The following is a 23,140-nucleotide window of genomic DNA, read 5'->3' as shown; positions in this document are numbered from 1 at the left end:
GTTATTTCAGAGCATTCAGATTCTCAGGCTCAGATTCATACTCCAGAGCCGCCTCTATGTCTTCTAGCAAACTTGTGGACGCAGAAGCTGACCTTGCAGCTAAACTAGAACAGACGAAAGCAATGCAACAAATACATGAACAGCAAGCAAAGTTGAGTAGCTTAGCATGAATGGAAAATCAAAGAAGCACAAACAATTGCAGAATTTACAGTAAAACTAGAGGACGAGAGAAATAAACTACAACAGCTACAAGCAGAAAATAAGGTAAAAGTAGCAGCAGCAAGAGTGAGAGCTTACAACAATTGCAATAGATTGGAAGGCTTTAAGGATGAGGCAGATGACAAATCACAGCCTTACAGCCAAATTATTGAATCTCTAAATTCATTGATCCCACAGGCCAAAAACCATTTCAACCTCAATGTGCACCACCTGAGATTTTGTGAAAGCAGGAGGAGGTCAGCCTGACACAGGAGCTTGCAAGCTTGTCTCCAACCGTCTGCCTGCACCTGAACCCACAGTGTTCACTGGTGACCCTTTAAAGTTTAAAGACTGGAAGATATCTTTTATGGCATTGATTGGCCAAAAAATCCTTCCCTGCAGGAGAAAAATGTTGTACTCGAAAAGTTATCTTCCAGGTGACGGGTCACACTAGTAAAGAATGCAAGAGAAGGCACACATGCACTGTATGTGGTCGAAGCCATCCAACCTGATTGGACATAGAGAGAAATGAGGGTGCCAGTGAAATGTCAAAGTGATTCACCATCTGAAGGAAATGAGATAAAGGAAGTTCACAATGTCATGTCACCCACATTGACAAGCTACTCCTCTGCTACATCTAGTATTGTTCCAGTTTTTGTGTCTTTGGCATCAGACCCCCACAGATAGATTTTCACATATGCTCTTCTTAGCACACAGAGTGACTCAACTTTCATCTGGTCTCTGGACTAAATGTGAAGCCTCAGTCAGTGCAGTTCAATACACTGACATAGACAGTCATAGTGAAGTTGCTTGTGGATTGCAAGTTCATGGGTTCAACAGTGAGTTGCATGTTCAACTACGCCAGGTGTACACAAGGGATTTCATCCCAGCTAATAAGTCTCACATTCCTGCAAAGGATACTGCACTTTAGTGGCCACACCTAGGGCAACTGGCAAAAAAGCTACAGCCACTTTAAGACTGTTAAGTGGGATTTTTGATTGGCTACGATTGCCCATCAGCACTGCTTCATCTAGAAATAATTGCAGGCTGAGAAAATCAGCCTTTTGCTCAAAGAAATGTGCTTAGATGGAGCATCATAGGATGGGATAAAATACACTGTTAAGTCTGTTTCTGACATAAGGTTTGCTACTGTGTTTGCATCGTGATATATCTGTAAACTCTCTCGTTCTATACTTACGTTGAATTGCTATTTTTAGCAAATGGATGCATGTGTGTCACTTAAGCTAGCAGCGCTCCACGAGGAAGGGATCAAATGTTTAAATGTTCACGGGAGTTTTCCCCCTTGGCAAGCGGAACAAGGTATGTGATGTAATGTTATATTTTATTTGATTAACCTGTGAAGCACCCTTTTTTGTTTTATTTAATCAGTGACTGAAAGTAAATCTCAGAAGTACTTATTTTTGAATTTACCTGACTTAATTTAAACTAATTTTTTGTTATTGTTTATCGGTAAAGCATAATTCAAAGGGACTGTGTGAGTAGAAATTTTTTCTTATTTTTGTAGTTTGCTCAACGATGCCCAGTGAATGAGACTCTTCTGTCATTGCTGATGCCAGGGGCTGCCACACTTACCTACATATATGCATACATCTATCCATCAGGTAGGATACATCATGAGCAGATCACCAGTCTCTCAAACAAATACTGTTTTGTTTTTTATATAAATCCTCACATCAACTTGCTTTTAGATGAGTTACAGATGCTTTAAAAGCTTATAAAAACAAGTGCTTGAAATTGTATTATGCCATGTCGTATTCATCATCTCTTGGTTTTCTGTAAATGTTATATGGGGTGTTAAAGAATTTATTCCTGCTATTAAGGATAAATGTCCTTTAATCCTAGAGATGAGGTTTGACCTTTATTAGAGTCATAAGACAAATTACCTGACAGTAGAAAAAGGTCAGACAGCACAATAACTGTCAGCAGTGTTACGATTATGTGTGAGCTGGCAGGTTACTTTTGCTGTGTCACCAGGTACAGCCTGTACCAAACTATGCTGAGCAAGATCAGTGTCGTGAAAGCAGTTATCTGTCCTTCAGCCAACACGATGTCCTGCAGCGTCACACAGCTGTGGGCGGCCTGCACTAAATCTGCCACACACTTCAGTACTCTCATCCCTGCGTAACCACTCAAGTAGAAGACAAATGAAGGAAAAGTGAAGGAGGAGCTTCTTATGCAAACAGCTTCCCAATCCACCACAACAGTGTGCAACAATATTGGCCCATTTAAAGGTATTACTGCTGGTCCGTGAGTTCAATACTTTAATCTGAGAAAGCATGTTTTTATCAACAGCTCTGCAATGACACTTGAGTTAATATGTATTCTATTGATATAAAGCTTTAATCTTCAGAGCACTGCCACCCACAGACATTTCATCACGGCTGTGACACTGATGGCAAAACGGAAATTAAATAGGTGGAGGGGACTGGAGCGAAGAAAGATGGATGGCTTTAACATTTCAACCCACCCACAGTGGTAAGGTTTCATATTAGTGCTAGCAATGTAAATCTTCAGCATGAAAAACATTTAAAAAATTAATAATGTATAATTAAGGTCTCTGTGTATATGCATAGAGAGATATCTGATGTCCATCACAGTAGCCAACAAAGTTCAAAGCAATGAAGCGACTTCATTGATATCTGCAAACAAGAGCAATCCTGTGACTCTGAATTGGATAAATTGTTAAGACAATAAATTGATGGATGAAAAAATAAAAAATTAGTTTATGTAAATGATCAAGTTTTTTTCCACATTAAATCCGGGTGGTCAAAAATTTTCTTCATCAGTCTAGTCACATATCTTACACAGTTCATTTGTGGCAGATGAAAGTTGAAAGAAAGATGAAAGAATGCACGAGAACATGAACTGCCAATTGGCAAGACAGGGCAGAGTCCAAAAATGGAGACCATCCAGCATTTATTATAAGGTAAATAGGAGCTTAATGTGTCTTTGTGAGTCTGTTTTAGAAGTCAGAATATTAAAAAAATGACAAAACAGAGACTACTTCTGCTCGTTTTGTTTCTGTCATTTAACTTTGTAAATGTTAAAGCCTTGGGGCTGACTCCATTTGTCTGCGTTAAATGGCATTTCTGTCCTCTCAGCTTCAATTGTTGAATATTTTGTGCTGATAAAATGGTTCTGAGAACCGAGCAAACAGTAAATAGTGACAAACATTACTGAACAAGCTATCACAAGAGTGATAGCCTGGTATTTTTCAAATTAAGACATCTTTAGCGGAGACTGTTGGGGTTCTTAGCAAAAATTCTCGGGGGCAGGGGGGCTCTAATCAGTATTTATCACTTATGTTACAAATAATCTGACGCCACCAACAACAGTGCTATAAAATAACAAGGAAACGGCAGCCAAAGAGCACACTGACTGGTTATTAGGCGTTAATACTCCAGCTAGCTCCTACATTTTTTTGGTCTGCTAGCTATGCTAAAAAGATTACTGTCTGTGTCCTGATGAACTCCACTCTGTTACATTACCACACAAGGCTGCAACATCAAAATAAGCAAAAGAAGTACGTAATGCTAGTGGAAGTTATTCAAATCTTCCTCATATTTAGGGCTAGACTAGCAGCAGTTGATTATTTAGCATTATATTTATTATTTGATACACTCACATCTGTCTCCCTTGTTTTCTCTCTTTGTTTTCATTGTGATGTTTTCCAAGCTGGCATTACTTTTGTCACGCATAATCATATGCAGTGTTGGTCAAGTTACTTTAAAAAAGTATTTAGTTACTTTATTACTTAGTTACTTTTAAAAAACATGATACACAACCTGATTACTTTAGCCCTTTCAGCCCAATTCTATTTTTTCTGCATATTCCAGCAAAAAATAACTAAAAGTAAAGATTCAGCAGCAGGATCTTCAGTGGACGCTAATGTTTGTGTCACTTTTTAATGGAACCAAAATTAAAGTAATGGTGTTACTTACAAGCTTTAAATGCTGCATGGTCGTACTCTCTCCCACACTCCATATTATGCTTTGTTGATCTACACATGTGTGATGCTACCACGGACGCCAAATGCTCGTACGTCATTGTCAGGAGACACTCTCACAAACAACATTACTTTTTTTGCAACAGTAATCCCTTACGTTCCTCGTTACTTGAAAAAAGTAATCACAGTGCCCATCCCTGATCATATATGATACTTGCAATGGAAGAGAGTCAGCTACTGTCGTTGCAAACTTTCTACATTGCCACTGCTGTAGTTGAAAGTTTGTCCAACCTCAGAGCCCCCCTCCCCCACTGGCCTGTAACCCTAAACAGTTGCCTGGCTTACCTGGTATCAAGCAGGGCCTCTTTTTAATTTAAAATACAGAGCTACATCCAGAAAATAATTGGAATCAAGAGGTTATGTATAGATTTAACAAGATATAACACTTTAAATAGGAAGCTATTAGGTGGATTTTGTCAGTACTGAGAACAACAAAAGTTGTTTCTGCCCTGCTTTAACTTAGGGTTGGCTAACGATCTCTGGACTCTACCTTCAAAATACACAGATGTTGGCCATTACAGCATCAGGAATCCTGCTACCTACCTAATCAGCAGTGACTAAGCAGGAGATTACGCATACACTCATAAAATTGAACTTACACCCAGCTGCTACCATTAGATCTTTTCAAAAGAATCACTTCTCTGTCCAACAAAGGCCAGTATGAATTCCCAACCACTCATAATAATAATAATACTTGTCTTCTGAGCTTCATTGGAAATAATAGATTGAGCCAACAAGATTTTAATCAGTTCAGGGTTATTTAGAAAGTTTTATCATGACCTCAACATGTACTACTGCATGGCAGTGAATAAGTTTTAAAAAAAAGTATTCTATAAGCAAATATCTTGATTTAATCTAAATAATATTAAAGAAATCTCACCAGTATTTCAAAACTATGGTGAATAATGCCATCATCTGCTAATAATTAACAGTGACGTTGTTTTTGAATAAAGACGATTTAAAGACTAGCTGGCTTTCCAGGTAAAAGGTTAATGTCTGTTTTTGTGTGTGAGATGGTAGGTGATGAGCACTTGCATCACAGTTTCCTTTTAATAGCATCTCTGCTAATTAGCAGGCTGCGGCTCTTAAACCTCGCACCAATGCAGATGCACTTTAATTACCTCATCCTCGCTTTTCTTCACACTGACAAGAGCTCTCATTAATCACTACACAAAAGCAAGCGCTTCATTTTTATTACCCCAGACATCAGCAAGACCTCTTAACTCTCAGCCCACATAGTGCGATGGTGGGTGCCGCTGTCTGGGATTAGATCATTCAGATATGTCGAGTCTCCTTGCAAAGTTTCTACATCTTCACCCAGCTTGGTGCTACATTGTTTTTTAAATTCAGTAATTGAAGTGGTCCTGAAATAGAAACTTGGAGCGTATTGCGCTTCACGTTAGAATTTATGTTTTTCAATGTCAGTCATGCATTTAAAATTTCTGTCTAGGAACATAACCATCCAACCAACCACGTCGACACAGCTGGAGGTAGACAGAGTCCTCTTTAAGATTCATTCAGAGTATGGGTTTATTTGGCAGGGACAGAGATCTGATGTAGGCCATTAGATGTTGACTGGGAAAACTGTCATTTTTTTTTTCCTCTATGAAAAAGATTTAAGAGAGAAAAGCCCACAAAAATGTTACAGTCTTTTCAAGGATAACAGGAAGGAAGCTATTAGAATTTCTCTTCTTGGATTAAGATTCAGTCTTTTTTCTTTATAAAAAGGTCACTGTGTTCTTCTTGTGTTCACTGAGAATTTACTGCATGAACATTCACAGAACAATTTAGGGAGCTCAGAGTGCTCTGTACATCACCAAATATGATTTTTATTTATTTATTTATTTATTTATTTATTTTATCACAAAAGCTCTGAAAACAGCAGATGATCACATTTATAACTAAAGCACTTTTTTTGACAAAATGGGAATGAGCTCTATTCAGAAAACTTAGCAACGACAAAGTGAATAAGGGAAAAAATCAGATATTTAAAGAACAGGTGTCTCAAGCAAGCCAACCAGTAAAGACTGTGCTTGTACTTGGCAAATCTTGGTTGTAAAAAGCTGTATTGCTAAAACAGCATGTGTGTGTGGTTGGATAGCTTTGAAGTTATAATGTTCCAGTATTGGGTAGCATGCTGGAACAGTGGTTAGCACTCGTGTCTTTCTGTGTTAGCCCTGCGTCAGGTTGGCGACCTGTGCAGGACGTATCCCACCTCTTACCCTATAGTAGCTAAGGTTCCGTTAACTCTGTTCTTTCTTTTAATTTATACAAATCTGTGCCATATCTTTCTTTCCTGAATGAATCAAATTTTTATAGGCTCATATTTTGGCTTTGTCAGTATACAGTGAATGTAATATATACTCACCTGCCACTGTTAGGTGTTTGGACCCTCATTCTTGGCATGAAGACCTATAAATCGCCCTCACAACCACCAAGTTCATCTGATTTCCCAGTTTGCCGAACTTGTTGGCCAGACAGACTGTATATGTAAACTGACAGGAGTTTAATGGGCTTAGAAATATAACTTTCCCTTTTTGTTTTTACCTTGATACAAGGCTAGATGGATCCATAGATATTTGAATTGCTGTTGCCTCCCTATCAATTTGAACCTCTTTTTTTCTGTAAAACCTGGAGATGGTTATGTGAGAAAATCCCAGTAGGTCAGGAAAATTTCAGAGGATCCCCTACTACCTTTTCATCTTTCTTCCCCAGACCTGTTTGAAGTTCAGGAGGCTGTTTTTGTGCCTAAATGCACTGAGCTGCTGACATGTAATTTTCTGATTAGATATTTGTGTTAATGAGCAGTTCAACAAAGTCATCAGTGCTTGTTGGGTAGAGAAAGGTTTGAATCTGCAGAAGTATTTTTGACGTTTCAACTCTCCAGTGGCTGAGCCAACAAAGCTCTAATGAAAGCATATACATGGTGGATTTTGAGGCAAGAGATCTGATGTAAATTTGATTTGAAGAACTCCAAACAAGTCAAACTTTTAAATGAAAATCCCATACTTCAGCAGAATTTGTTTTTGAATATGCAGATTGTTATGGTTTTAATTAAAATAATCCTGGATTGCTTTACAAAAATATTATGTATTGTTGTTGGTTACAGCACAAAAACAATGCGTTGACTAGTTAACGTTTACTCTCCCTTAATCAAATAAATGCTTCTTTTATTTTATGCATTGAGAATGTCTTACTAAATCCAGCTTGGAAAAAACATAACAGCAAGGCCAAATGTGGACAATGGCATCTGTTTTAAATCTACAAATATTTGGTCTGAGTCACAGTCTGCAGTGTCTAAACAAAACACCTAGTATAATGAATGCAGAGTACTCCAGATTCTTGAGCTTCATGCATTCATTTGAGACTGTCATGCCACTCTCCTTTCACATATTGTCACAATGGAGTTATTTTGTATTGCTGAGGAAATCGAGGCTCAAATTGACCAAACTACGGAAGTTCTTATGCCATCTGCTCTTTTCAATGAATCACTGCAACTGCATTTGTACAGATCTAACAACTATATCTGTCTACAAATTTGTTTTTCCCTTAAAACATAAAGTATTAGGAAACCTATCCATTAGGAAAGCTTGCTATTGCCTTTACACTGTATGCGGTTCAACAATAAAACCACACGATTAGTGTCTTTTCCCTCAAATTCTGACCTTGACCTTGAAATCTGCATCACATGACTGATTGTATTTTGTCTCAGAACACTGATTACCATGAGTTCTTCTTAATGTTTATCCATGCTGGAAACCAAAAAATCAACCATAATGATCATGATACACTGCCCAGAGCAGATGTCATCTGTTATTATCTGTGGATCCTACAAGACTGGGATTTTCTATTTCTCCTGGCATAATCAGCACCCGTCTTTACAGAGTTCGAGACATGCAGCAGGCAAAACAGTAACCAAATATTAGAAATTGCTTCTGGGTTCCAGCCTGACAATCTGACAGTGTGTTGTTTTTTTGTTTTACAATTTGCACTGCAGGGAGTGTGTGCTACATCAGAGAAAAGTAGTTGAAATTGTTTCTCTCTTTGACAGCGTGTTTGTCTTTTCTTCTCCCAGCTGAATATTTTCATGCAAACATTCCACTGTTCGGTTTTTGGCCAGACAGATAATGTGTGGCTTTCCACTCATAATAGCAAAGAATTCCCATAAATATAATAAAACTGAGGAATGCACCCATATCATGGACACCTTTGCCCCACTGAATATGTTTGCATGATATCACAATGCTTGATTAAAGCTAGCACAGTATAATTGTGCAAAGTGGTGTGATAGAGGGGAATGTTCTTGATGTTAAAACCAAAACTGCAAATCACTTTTCTAAACCCGTAAAACTCCTGTCAGTTCACATATTCAGGCTCTCTAAACAACATGGTGGTTGTGGTGGGCGATTTGTGAGTCTTCATGTCAAGAAGATTTTTTCTGCATATGCAACACTAGAATTTCTTTTTCTTCCATGTTGCATGTTAAAGGATAAAGGCCTTTGTAACCTCTGAAGAGCATTTCCATCTCCCAGTGCGACAAAAAAAAATCAGGTATGCAGTGAGTGAGTTTTTTCTCTTTGCGGTGAATGTAAGGGTGTAGAAGGAGCCTCAAACCCATAAACCTCAGACTTAGTATTGGACAAGCCAGTGGACTGCAGATGCCAAATGGCATATTTTGTAGTAATTCGTGAAGAAAATGGAGGCAGCAGGGTCTCCTTTAAGAGGTAGGATAACAAACATGTATGGCAGCCAAGCGCTCGATTGTTGCGCTCTCTAAGTGGGCGCTGGTAAAGGAGAAGGATCAGACCTAAATGATTTAGTCCAAGACCAACATAAATAGAGACATGTCTAATTGAATGTCCTAACAAGATAAATGAAGCCAATAAAATATAAAACTATCTAGTTTAGAATTAACATCTTTATGTGCCATCGTTATGTCTCTGTTCTATCAAATAGTGAATTTCTTTCTGTTGGATTTAACAACAAAACTAAAACTAGCTGAAGTGATCTATCTGGTTCTCTTTCACACCTGCTGTGTTTTAGCTCATGGTATTTAAGCACTGGCTGGCACTGCTACTCTCTGCCTTCCATCTGGACTCTGTGAACAATGTCATGAGGTAAAAACTATTTTCATGTAGAAAATTCACCAAATAAAGAAATCAAATGTTCAGGAAATTGTGGCGATTAGGTCAAGTACATGACTCTTCTGGTTCATGAAGAGTAATATTGAGCTATCCCTCTGACTGGCTAAAGTGGGTTTTTATAGTGTGTCCGTTCACTTACACTTTTTTGGGAAAAATGTGCGTCCATGCAAAAGAAAAAGGATTAAAAGCACAGACAGAGGCTGCAGTTGACACTTTTCATTATTTCATTGTGTCCTATAACTTCACTCTCCTTTCCGTCTGGTTCACAGAGCAACAGCAACACAACCAAGAGTGGACCATGGATGGCTGGAGCGCGTGCTTTGTACCCTGCCGTCATCTGACAACAGAGCTCAATGCAGGCAGACGGGCAGTCCCTGGAGTGGAACGGACGGCGAACGTGCTCCCTGTGTTTGACTATAAATCCCACTTAGGTAAAAGGATGAAGAGACAAAGTAACTGGTTAAAAGGAAGACAAGTGGAGAAAAGGAGAAACCTTTAGGAGGCAGTAAGAGAAGCTACTCTTTGCCACGTTGTTGTTCCTATTGTAGTGGGTGTTAAGCCTCTAATGCCTCTAAAAAGTTTTTGTGTTTTTTCAGTCTGTATACCTGCTTTCTTGACTGTTCTTCAGTTGCCCAGCCAAAATCAGAGTGATTGCACTGTTTTCTGGGACTCCTGTTGCTTCAAGGAGTGTCACAGACACTTCCAGTTCCACTTGCCTGGACCATCCAGCCAGTCACTGCTCCTGCAAAGAAAAACACTGCAATACTACAACAACAGGGAACTCATCAGAGGCTAGATCCACTGAATCGCACTATTCAATCAGTGAATTTGAAATTGCCACAACCCTCTGTCACTGAAACATCAGTTCAGCCCAATGTAATGGAATCTGATTTTGTTCCCCTGTGTGTGCAACCCCTGTGTATACACGTGAGCTGGGTTACTGCAGGGGTTTTCTGTTGAAGTGGCCTTTATTGCTCAGTAATACACCCCGTGGCTTCTCTAACGACTACCCAAAGATTTCTCATGTTGTGGGTTTGCTTAATGATCGAGCTGATAACGACTGTGTTGAGTCTGTTCCTTCCCATTCCCTACAAGGCCACCTGGGTTGGCTGGAAGACTCTTTACTTAGCCTGGCAGGGCGAAGGACACTGTCTCAGCTGAACTATGGACACGCACACACATACATATACTGATACTGATAAGCACTCACTGATGCATCACCCTCCCTACCCCGGATCCAACGCCACCTCCAACGCTTACCTCCCCCATGATGTGGACATCGGGTCAGCTGGAGGCGCAGTCGAAAAATTGTAGCGGTCCCAGATCAGATGTACACACTGGAACTCTTTCCCATGTTGCTTGTCTGTGTTTATTGTGTTATGGTGTGTTGATACCTGTGCATTCCTGTATTATCCTTTTGTGTTGCACATTTCAATGTTTTTTTTCCTCGCTACCTGGCCTGACCTGTCTCCCCAATGTGATGTTTGTATTGTATGTACGGTCGGCAAGGTCTGTCATCTCGGTTGTGGGCAAAAGATCTGCAACTGACAAATAAAGGCTATCTCATCTCTCATCTCATCTCTTCGGAGAGCTGAGTCTTATTTAATTAGCAGGTCAAATGAGTCATCCACATAAGTTTGTAAGGCGTTTAAGAGAGTGTTTGATCAGCTAGATGGTTCTTTAATTTATACCAGACAAATACTGTCACTGAGTTCTCAACTGAATTGTGTCAGGGACAAAGGCACTAAAAATCGGTTACCATCATTTCTTAAATAATCAGCTTAAACATGAACTAGCTTTAAAGGACGAGCCAGCATCTCTGAAAGACTTAAGATCTCTAACCACAAGAAACGATAGTCAGCTTTCCAAGTCTTTGTTGATTCCACTGGAGAACAAATCCTGCTTGATGACCAATTGTGGCTCCATCCATCCATCCATCCATCCATCCATCCATCCATCCATCCATCCATCTTCTCCAGTGGGTGCTGGGTTTTTGGAAGACCACATTTAATACACCTTTATAGTATCGCGTGGTGTCTTTTTGGATTAACTAACTCAGCTTCAGCCCTCCAAGCTTTACTTTCTTAAGGAATTTCTGAACAACTTTGTGTTTCTTGATGACATTCTAGAAAAAAATAAAATGCCATTTCATTAAGGCTTTGCAAAAGTAACTGGAAAAGAGACTGTGTGTGAAGGAAAAGAGATGTGAATTTCACACTTCTTTAGTATCATTTTTGAGTTATATTCTCAAGAGTGGGCCAGTGAAAATGGACCCGGAGAAAGTCAAAGCCATGACCAAAGGGCCCACTCCAACCACTTGGAAACAATTACAGCACTTTATGGGCTTTGCCAGCTTCTATTGCCAATTCATCACAAACTATAACCAGGTAGCAGCACCTCTAACTCATCTCACTTCTACCTCCAGAGCTTTTGCTTCATTTCCAGAAGCTGAATGCGCTGACCAGTTACTCCTATTTCATGGCCAGGCTCAGTTGTCATTGACAGGTTCTTAAAAGTAATGCATTTCTTAGCCTTGCCTAAACTTCCCACAGTTACCATAACAAACCAACAATTAGTTTAACATGTTTTCAGGTTGGATGGAATTCACTCAGACATTATTTCTGTCAAATGACAAAGATTCATCTCTCAGGTTTGGAGCGCTTTCTGTGATGCACTATGATTCAAAGTTAGTTTAGTTTCTGGTTTTCATCTACAATCCAGTGGCAAGACACAGATCAAATCATCCAGGCAGCAAATCAGGAGGATTTGCTGATTGGCTTGGAGCTGCCTTGCATTGTGTTGTTTCTTCCAACCCACCTACGTGAAGCTCAATTTGCCTGCTTCTATGAGAATTTGTCCCACTTTCTCCATTTCTCAAATCATACCAGTCACTTCTGTTTTGGCAGCCCTCTTTTTTGGCAAATCCCTAAGGACCTGTGGGGAGGCGTTCATTATCCTGAGAAAATATTTCCTGCTGACCTTTATCACATTACTTCTCCTCAAGCTTTAAAAAACATTTTTTTCATTGCAGACAAAAAATTATAACAGAAGACAGGGGTAAGATGCAACTAAGGATGCCTTAATTTTTATGTGTTTATTTTGGTGGGCACTTTCGACCCTGAAACATCTGTTTGGGTACATGTGATTCTGAATACGAAACTTCAAACCACAGGGATCCAAAAGAGCGCTTACAGTTTCGCTTTGCATTTAAACATTAATAATAATTGCTGGATGGCCTTCATATTTTGTACACAAGGATGAACCCAAATGACGTTAGTTCAGTTTAATTCAATTCGGTTTTATTTACATAGCACCAACTTACAACAACAGTTGTTTCAACACACTTTATATTGTAAGACCAAACAAATGGAGTACACAAACATACAATTTTGCTCTTTGTATGTGTGTTTGTCATTGAGAAAGAGAGAGAAAGCAAGAGAGAGAATGTGAGTGTCTTTGTATAAGCGTTTGTCATGAAACATACTTAAGAATGAGGGTGAGAGACTCCAACAACAACAACTATGCCCCCTCAAAAGCCAGAGGTTAACAGTGAATACATGGGAAGCCCTAAGAAAACCCAAAACCCAAGGCCACACATGCAGATGACGATTGAGCACTCAAATCAGACGGGGGAAGAGAAAGGTCCCGGACAGAGCCGAGGGCAAGAATGCCAAGGGACTGCAGGCAGCGAGAAGCTGACCCCAGTACAAGCCGAGGACGGGGCCCCGCATGCTTCAGTATTAAGAAGTAATGATGCTTAATAGTGAAACCTCTGAAAGGCAGAGTAGAGATCTTTACTGATGTAAATAATGTTACCTGATTGTAATGGAGTGGTGGAGGTGTTCTGATATTTACAGTTCACAGGTAGAGGTCTTGATTTACCCCAGTTAAATCTATGAGCGTAATTCGCTCCAGAAGAGAGTTTTGTGAGTTCCCAAGGAAAAGTAATAGCATCATCAGCGTATAGGCATGTCGGATTGCTGCTGCTAGTGGTTCAATGAAAAGGACAAAAGCTAGGCCTGTCTGGTGCCCCTCATTAGATTAAAGCCTTGCAAATTAAGTTTATTTGTCCTAACACATGCATTTGGATAGCTGTGTTTTGATCCATTTTTTGAAGAATGTACCAAATCCAAATTTGTGTAAAACTGCAAATAAAAATTTCCACTTTACCTGGTCTATGTCTAACGAGACAACTGTGGTTTCTAGTTTATTGATTGTGGAGCAATGATCTATTGCATTAAATGGTCTGTGTGTATTGTTTGCTAAGTGTCTACGCTTGATTAAACCTGTTCAATCAGGATGTATTATGAATGGAGTAATTTCACCTGCTCAGGTGAAATTAACTCCAGGAGGAGGATTTTTGGACTTCTGCTGTTTGCATCAATGTGTGTCAGTGTGAAATAAACCAAGTCAAGGGTAAACAGTGTTGGGGAGTAACGGAATACATGTACCACCGTTACGTATTTAAAATACAAAATATGAGTAACTGTATTCCGTTACAGTTACCGTTTAAAAAGGTGGTATTCAGAATACAGTTACTTTGTTGAAATAAATGGATTACACTGCAGTACTTTCCTGTTTCATTTTGTCGCGGGTCAGGACTGTTTGGGTTTTGTTTGACAGCTACGTGCTGTTGTTCCAGGCGGCAGCGTTACGGTTGCCATGGTTACAGGGCGATGCTCTCTCTCTCTCTGCGACTGTGTGTTTCCTGGGTGAGAGAGCGCCTTTTCGTTGTTGTTGTTGTTGTTGTTGTTGTGCTAAGCTAACAGGCAGAATGCTACAAGCATAGCTCTAAAGAATGTAGCATCATGGGCAGTGTAGTCCGTGTTGCAGGGAGAATGCACTGCCATACACGTTATGTGTCTGTGAGCGCGAGGAGGGAGAAAAAGGGGAGTGGAAAGGTACGAGTTGTCATCGAGGAAAAACGGCAGCTGGAAGCATGTAAATGTAATAATAACCACTTCAGCCAAGAAGAGTGCCTGACGAGCCCAGTTGTAAGTAAGCTATTAAGACTCGACTGTACACCGTGTTCGTGTTTTCCTCCGAAAACAATAAGTTCCGTTGGAGCAGCCTTTCGACGCCTCTCTCTGTCTCTGGCAAGAAAAGTTGACCCACACAACAAAGTAAAGCTATTTTTCGGCTACAAGCCGACAGGGACCCCGCCGTATTAGTCAGAGGTCCCTTTACTACAGTTCGGAGTCGCGGACCTTCAGTAATAGTAATAAATCACACAGCAATAGTACATTCACGTTGTTGTAAAAAGCATGATAATATATTAAGTAATCCAAAGTATTCAGAATACGTTACTGTCATTGAGTAACGTAACGGAATACGTTACAGAATACATTTTGGGGCATGTATTCTGTATTCTGTAATGGAATACATTTTAAAAGTAACCTTCCCAACACTGAGGGTAAACTATAGGTGCCACCAGTGACTATCTTTCTGTTGGAATGAGACAGCAAGCAGCCTGGTCCACCTTACGCCAAGAATCCACTTGCACCAGTCTTTCGTAGAGGAAAATGTTTTTCATCTGCATAAACAAGAAAAAAAAAGTATGACATTTGTGTCTTGGATCATAAATCAACTAAATTTTTCGCCTGTTTTACAAACCTCTTTGAGACTGGGCTTCTTTTTCAAGATGTAATCCCATCTAATAGATGTTTTGATATTTTCTGCGCACTCCTCCCTTTAAGACTCTCGCAGGGCCTAAATTCTTCCTCCAGGTGTCTTGATTTAATTTTTTAAAGGAAAAAAAACAAAATGAAAACAATTTACATGTCAGTGCCCATCTCTGCTCTTTCCTGTGAACCAGCAGCCAATCTCTAATGTTGCTTTTGCTCAGTTTCCAACCCAAAATGTGTGCTAGTGTGCTCCAGCTTGCATTCCACGACCTTGTAAAATTCAAACAAACAAAGCCACCTGGCTTCAGTATGTACTACAGGAAAAATGTCAATCAAGCAGAATACATTTTTCCTTTACACAGCTGCAGAAACCCTCAAGACTAACACCAGGGTCCTTGAGGAACATCTGTTTTATTTTCTAGAGCGTGAATATGGCTTTTCCATACCAAATTATCTAAACTACAACTGCAAAACAAACACCTTCACATGTATCCTCGTCTTTTTTAAACATTTTTTTTTATTTAATTGTTTTTTAAATTATATCTATAAACGTCAGCCTTTTGCTCCTGAATACTGAGGTCGTTTATTGGAATTACTGAAATAGAAGACCCTTCATAGGGAGAACTAATATCCACCATGTACTGGACAACTGATACCTCAGCAGAGGTTATTTTGAGCTCAGAGTTACGCATTCAACTGCAAAAATAAATAGATTAATAGCGCAGCCTATGGAACCGAATCTGTTCAGATCGATTCATTTACAGAAGAGCCAGGAGCTGAAAAGTGTCTTCGCTTCAAGCTGATTACTGCAAATAAAGCTTTATTAACTATTTCGAGACCAACATTTTGAAGTTTACAGGGAAATTAAAACTCTAACAGCTGCTTAGGTAAAAAATAATGACTTTTTCTTTTTAAATTATTTTTCCCTTCACTCTTTTTTTGAGAAATAGTGACGCTAGGTTGCGCTTACTGGTCGTGCAGGTAATGTAAACAGGCTGCAGGGAAAGTGCAGCACAGGGGTGAGACGGACTTGACTCAGGGGGCGAACAGCAGCAGAGACGCCCACACAGACTGGAGGACACCGCGCTATAAAAATGTGAGTCGGTATTTCAGCGTCAGTGGGGATCCTTTAAAAGCCACAGTGAAATAGACAGGAGCCTTAAGCAATGGAAAAAACTCCGCGACGGACATCGCTGCAGTGGAGCTTGTCGAAAGGAAACATGACTTCTAATGAAAACAGATTTTTTCTTCTGGATTTCTTTGGACTATCCTTATGAATCACAAAGATAAACCAGCTGGACTTATAAGATAACTAATCAACTGTCGAGTGGTAAGTAATTTCTTCCATTTAAATAATAATAATGATGAAGAGGAGTAATAAAAAAGAATAAGTCTTTGTTCATTTTATATGTATTATTTTTTGTTAACATCTGTATATATGTTTCTTATTTAGTGGAAATGTGAACTTTTCTGAAAATATACAGATCAGTGTGGGAATTCTCATAGATTTAACAAAGTGGTGAGAAGAAATTGTGATAGGGTGTGTTGTGGTGCAGAAAAGCAGCTTACTGGCTGTCTCTGGGCTCTGTGGAAGTCTGAAACAGTAGGCAGGAGACAGCCCTAAAAAAATAATATTTCTTTCTGGTAGAAACTGGATCCAGTAATTGTTTTAATTAGTTTAAATTAAGGCAATTACTGTTACTGTTTAGACACCACAAACGAGGTATAAGGATTCTCTGTGTTAAAAAAATGTATGTGATTATGGAATGAAGCATCGTGAACAGTGAGCTGAATAATGCTCAGCTCTGATTTCCCCCAATATTTAGTCTTTTTTTTTGTGTTGCTGGGAGTTCTGTTCTGTTTAACTATGTTTGACCTCCAAACTAAACCTAACAGTGACGCTCCACTTTGATTAACAAAGCACTGCAGTCCTGACAGCTGCCTCAGTAGCCTCTACTTGCTGTCTGTCATCCTGTGTCCTTTCATCGCTCAAGTGTGTCAGGTTGGGTTCAAAAGGAATATTTACAAATCAAAAAGAAGAAGAAGAAGAAGAACTTAAACATTTGTCATCTATTAAATATATATATATTAAATATATGTATAAAAGATTGAAAAAATGTTCCTGCCTATGATGAATAATTATAAGTACATTTATAAGACATTTGTGTGTCATACGACTATTAAAGTTCTCTCCTTTGCACTTCTTTCACATACTTCCACCTGAATCAAACTCAGTTATAAAAGAACAAGAGCCATATTCGTGGGGAACGCAATAGATGTGAAAACAATAATTTCCTTCTTTTCTTTCTTGTAGTGTTTTTGAATCTTTTAAATGTCAGCAGCCCTGAAATCTTAAAAGATGACCATTATAGGATGTCACGTAAAGGTGGTGCCTTTGGTTTCAGAAGCGGCTTTACTGCCTCTTGTCAGTGATTCTTTGGCCAGAGAAAGAGATGAACGCATTTCTTCTGAAAGCTATTGTCTCTTTTGGCGTTTTAACAATCTGCCAATATCTAATAGCCTACCCTCTAAGGGCTGTGGCTAAAGGACCACCTGACCTGGCACTGTCCCCCACTCAGGAAGATAAAACATAGTTACGGTTGTAACCGTACTGCATTTTGTGCCCCAGAGTTCAATCGTGTGCTTCAGTGCAGCCACCATGCCTCATTGCAAGGCAGCCACGTCTCCCTGTTTATGCTTCGAGGCAGGAATTCTGTTCACAAATAAAACCGTTAGTCTCATGTTCCCCCCACCTGGTTGGTTTTTGTGTCCTCCTGTGTCATCACATTTAAATAAACAAATCTGGGAACACTATTGTAGATGTTTGGTTGGGTTGGGATTTTCTGCATTCATTTTTTCCAGGATATTTCCTGAACTTTTATTTGTATTTGTGTGAATAGTTATTACAGCTTTTGTTAAATCAACTCATCAATATCATTTTACACGGATCAACAGCAGCTTAAGAGTGCTTTATAACTAAATATGCCTTTTCTATCTCCTGCAGCCTCACCTAACTATGGATCTCACGACCTTCAGAGTTCAGAGATGTTAGCTTTGAGCCACTACAACTCCTCAGCCCCCCTGCTTCTCCCTCATGTGGCTAATGACAGTGGAGGGAAGGTGGAGGTCAGGGCTGCTGTTGAAGGGCTGTCACACCATGAAAACCTCACCTTTGAGGAGCCTACCGCTGGTGGAGCGTTCATTGTCATATTGTCCATGACACTGGGCATCATCTCCAACATTGTGGCCCTCTTCATCCTGGTTAATGCTTACTCCCTTCAGCGCCGGCGCTCCAAAGCTACATTCCTTCTGTTTGCCACGTCACTAGTGATTACAGACTCGATTGGCCATGTGATTCCTGGTGCCCTGGTTCTCCGACTCTACCTCTCTGGAGGTGCAAGGCCTCAGTATGTCAACTCCTCTGATGGGATGTGCCAGTTCCTCGGTGGCAGCATGGTGTTCTTCGGACTATGCCCTCTCTTCATGGGCTGTGCCATGGCTGCCGAGCGATGCCTGGGTGTTACTAAACCACTGCTGCACTCATCTTTGGTCACAAAAAGACGTGCAAAAATTTGTCTTTCCATCATCTGGCTGGCAGCCTTAAGTGTGGCCTTGCTACCCTGCTTTCAGCTGGGTTCCTACACCTATCAAGAGCCAGGGACCTGGTGTTTCATCAAAGTGCTCAGTGACACTAAGGAGGTGGATGTGGCATTTGTAGTATTGTTCTCTGGACTTGGGCTGGCCTCGCTAGCTGTGGCGCTGGTTTGTAACACCATCAGTGGACTGACACTGGTCTTCGCCCGGCTCAGGAGGCAGCCCGGCTCCCATCACTCAACCAAGTCCCACGACATAGAGATGGTGGTGCAGCTCGTTGGAATAATGGTCACTTCGTGTATCTGTTGGAGCCCTCTGCTGGTGAGTGTCAGGAAGTACAAGGTTAAGAAAGAAAAGTCAGTAAGATGGTAGACTTCACCTGTTGTCTAAAAATAAAAAAAGAAAGAGCTCTTACGCATCAAATGTTCTCTCACACAGATGTTTCTACTTAGGTTGGATGATTAGCGACACTCTGAGCATGCTTGCCTTCATGCCCATACTGTGCTTTATTAACTCTCGTCAGTTTTATTGCAGCTGTTAGATCACAACAGCTTTACAGCTCTCTTACTCATTCTGGCAGCTCACTACAAGTGGATTTTTAGCCAGTATGTTTGAAAGCACCTATGTGGTGGTTAAGCAGTATTTTTACTCCTCAAATTTTTGGAGGTTTTCAAGTTATGTCACATAGTGCAACTGTGAGATTAGGGGCAAACTGAGAATTTTGGTTAAAAACTGTGAAGTTAGAAGTAATATTTAAAGTCACACTGCATTGGCAACAGGATCAGTGCTGACAAAGACAAAAAAAGAAAGAAAGAATCTTCTGTCCAAATGGCCTTGTTTCTGTAAAAACAAAACAAAACATGAAATTCTTATTTAACACATTTCTGAAGAGAACTGGATCACATTACACAGCTGGATCATTATGGGATCAAATGTCAGACAGGGAACAACAACTGCTAAATTAAAGAGTAAGTGCTCTTACTTTGTGTAAGTCAATCACTTTGTTTAAATATCAAGCTCAGTTAAGAAAACAAAAAAAAACAATGTGCAAACAGAGACTGAAGCAGAAATGTGGTCAGAAAGAAAGACCGCATATTTAAAAAGTGCGTCACATGCATAATAACAGAGGGATTTTGCACGCTATCAAGGGTTTATATAGGATTAGCAGAAAATGAGAATGGGAAAGTATCTCTCAAGTTAGACCTGCCAACAAACTCTAGCTTACATCTCAAGGAACAACAGCAGTCCAAAAATTCTTGCTCAAGCTTTCATGCAGCCACTCAAGTGAACTGTGCAGCAGTCCTCAAGGACAAAACAACATACACAGCTGGTATCTGGTTTGTATCATATTAAGAAGCTTACAATGTGTTTTTTAATTTGGTGATTTCAGTTTACTCAGATTGTCATTTGCTTGACTGACTCACGTAAAGATTCAGCCAAATTCTGTTTTACTAAAGTGAAATTATTTCCATCCTTCCATTTTCTTAACTGTTTATCCAAATTCAGGGTTTGTGTGGGGCTCGAGCCAATGCCACCTGACAAAAGTCAGGGCGCACCTCGGACAGGTGACCAGTCCATTACAGTTTCAAACTGGGCATGACAGGCATGGTGACTTTGTTATTTTTTGGTCAAACATCAGCACATTGCTGATAGTTACATATCAGTAGCATGCAAATTTAATGTAATGTAATGTAAGAAGGCTCAGGTGTTACTTCTGTGCACAAACATATATGAAGCAGAAGGTTTTTTGTCTTATGATACCTGCATGTGATCAGAGAATTTGCACTATCATTATTAAATAAATGGTAAATACAAGTGATCTCATTACATTGCTCTCCCTAAGATGATTGCGTATTATAGATTTCACTAATTAAAAGTATTGGTATCAAAGCTGAAGATTTTAATACCAGGTATTAGGCGCAATGCAGTCCAGCTAAACTTTTACTCCTGCAGTCTCTACTTTAAAATATCAATAAGAGGTTAGTACAACTATAGCCAGACCTTATAAAGCAATGTCACTGTATCTATGACACTAAGGAGGGCAGAGTGGCATTCTATTTTTATAAACATTTATTTTGCTATTCTTTTAATATATTGTTTTTACTTTTCATTTTACTAACTGCAGTTTTATGTTTCATGTCTGCAGATCTTTGGCCTGATGTCCGTGATTCACTCCTACACGGGAACCATTGGACACAGCTTGTCATACTATAAAACCCTGATGGTGATGGGAGTGAGGCTGGCCACGTGGAACCAGATCCTCGACCCCTGGGTTTACATCCTGTTGCGCCGCACCGTGCTCCGCAAAATCTACCTCATCGCTAAGTGCCAGGCAGGCCTGAGGGGTACTATTTTGGGCCGTTGGGAGCCGTCCTCTTTTCCTAGCTCAGAGAAGAATGATGTAGATCAAGTCTGATCTGAGAGAAAGGCTGACATAGTAATTTGCGGATATATTTTGTTACCAGGTCAGTGAGCATATGAAGAACTCAGCAAAGATCTTTATAAAGAAAAGCCAACAGAAGAGCAGGATGTTTGAAAACACCTCCGTGGCTTTTAAACCTTCTCTAAAAAAGTGCTTCTTGGATTTAATCATCATTTCTCTTTCTCACATCATCAAAGTTTACCCTGAGTTCATGGTCTGGACCTTATAAATGAAAGCTAGCTAATGCTATGATTTTGCACAAAATATACACTTTTCTACTGTTTACCTGCATTGAGTGAACATTCCTTGTTATTATACCCTCATAAGGAAACTCTGAAGAGGACAAGGGAACGATTTAGGCCGCATATGGCTGCAGTACTAACCACGCTTTGTCTGGAGAAGCTCAAAGTTTTGCAGAAGTGCCACTTATACAGGGACTACATACAGTATTGCATTGATTTATTTGTACTCAGTTCTATCTGCTTTTAAAGACATGAATTGCACAGTTGGCATGCCTTCATTGTATGGTTGCAAAAGAAATCGGTTGTACTGGTTTTAACATTTGGAGGGAGCACCGTACTAAACCCAGAAGTATTTAGAGCGTATTCTGCTGAATGTGTTTCATTAAGGAATGTTAATATTCAAATACTGTGGAGTTTATGTATGTTTATATGCTCTATGTGTGCTTATATATTTCTTTTTGTGAAATAAAGTAAGAGGTTATAACGTAATACTTGAATTATACACTCATTTTTCTGAGTGTGTGTAAAGACTGAATGTAAATAAAAAACGATTCAATGTGATTTTATTCCAGAACTTTGTATTTATTTTTTCCCTAAGCTAGAAACAGAATCTTTTAGCTTTTAAAAAATGTTGTACTCTACTATCATACAGATGTCTGTGACATCAGTGTTTATTATTATTATTATTATTATTATTATTATTAGTAGTAGTAGTAGTAGTAGTAGTAGTAGTAGTAGTTCACCTACAACCACATAAAAGCCTTTTTATTTTGTCCTAGAAATGTCTCTAAATTCCTAGAAGATCTAGACTTGCTATTTCCAATTGCTCCTTCATTATTCTGGATAATGTTAAATATTACTGCAAAATGTTAAATAAATGAAATCTGATATTTATTTAACCTCCCATAAAGCTTTCAGTCCAATCATAATAGGTTTTGCCATCCAATCTTGGTGAGTGGACATATGCCCTATTGACCCTTTCTTATTTCAGCTGATCACAGGATCTGGACTGGTTATATTGTGGGGTACAGAGCAGGTAAAATAATTCAATCATGATCATGTTTCTTGCAAGTTTGTTTTTTCATTTACCCATACAGTGATTAACAAAATTATTAGACCACATAAAAACAAGAAAACACAAATATTTTAGAAATCTGTCAGTAACTAAAAGTCATGTTGATGTTTATTAGGGGAAAAAATAAACTGAATTCATGTTGTAATACCTACATTTGAACTGGCAAACTGGACTTCTCTGAGAAGTCCGAAACCAATCCAGCATAACATTCAACAACGACAACAACAACAACAAAATAATATTATTTTTTTTGTTCAGGACTCCAAGTAAATAACTGTAATTTCAATTTCAAAAAAATATTTTTATGTACTAATTTTTTGCTTTTTTATGGAACAGTAAGTTTTAAAATTTGTGGATAACAAAAATTTTTGCATAAAAAAAATATCATTTTGATAAAATAGCTTGTGAAGATGGATTAACATTACAGAAACATAAATAATGATTTTCGCAATTACCAAATTTTAAATTATTAATTTAGGGCAGTTGAGCCTTACATTGGGTGGTGATCTTATAATTTTGTTAAGCACTGTATGCAATGGAGGACACTGATACAAATTCTACATTTTTGTTTTTTGTGTATGCGTTTCTAAATTAAATACAGTTAACTTTATGTGTGTCTGAAATAAAATAAAATACTGACCTGTATTAAAATGGATCTCAAACAACAGAATCCTTTACAAGAACCATTTAGGTTAAGTTCAAACAGAAATATTGGACCAAATAACTGTTTTTAAGTGGACTGGATCATCTTTCCATCCATTTTCTAAATCACTTTCCAAGCTTAGGGTTGCAGGGAGTGGCTGGAGCCTATGCA

The 23,140-nt window shown here is 39.1% G+C and overlaps 1 protein-coding gene across 1 annotated transcript; it reads left to right on the top strand.

Moving 5' to 3' along the window:
* The first annotated feature begins 17,982 nt into the window (after positions 1-17,982).
* Positions 17,983-21,722, top strand: LOC146668676 (prostaglandin E2 receptor EP1 subtype-like). Its single transcript, XM_085408723.1, has 2 exons — positions 17,983-18,908; positions 20,734-21,722. Exons 1-2 carry the CDS (start codon positions 18,039-18,041, stop codon positions 21,001-21,003), a joined length of 1,140 nt encoding a protein of 379 aa, XP_085264849.1. The 5' UTR covers positions 17,983-18,038; the 3' UTR covers positions 21,004-21,722.
* Positions 21,723-23,140: the final 1,418 nt, after the last annotated feature.

Source organism: Rhamphochromis longiceps, linkage group LG6, assembly GCF_057381845.1.
Source record: "Rhamphochromis longiceps isolate RC_006_pf linkage group LG6, R_longiceps_female_GT1.1, whole genome shotgun sequence".
In the NCBI taxonomy this organism is placed as follows: Eukaryota; Metazoa; Chordata; class Actinopteri; order Cichliformes; family Cichlidae; genus Rhamphochromis; species Rhamphochromis longiceps.
This window is presented reverse-complemented; position numbering and strand designations above follow the sequence as displayed.

What these genes read in the sequence shown, in the direction of transcription:
- LOC146668676 (XM_085408723.1), top strand. Translation starts at nt 18,039, where the DNA reads ATGTTAGCTTTGAGCCACTACAACTCCTCAGCCCCCCTGCTTCTCCCT. An exon ending in TCTGTTGGAGCCCTCTGCTG is followed by an intron (nt 18,909 to 20,733) that starts GTGAGTGTCAGG and finishes TCATGTCTGCAG; the next exon opens with ATCTTTGGCCTGATGTCCGT.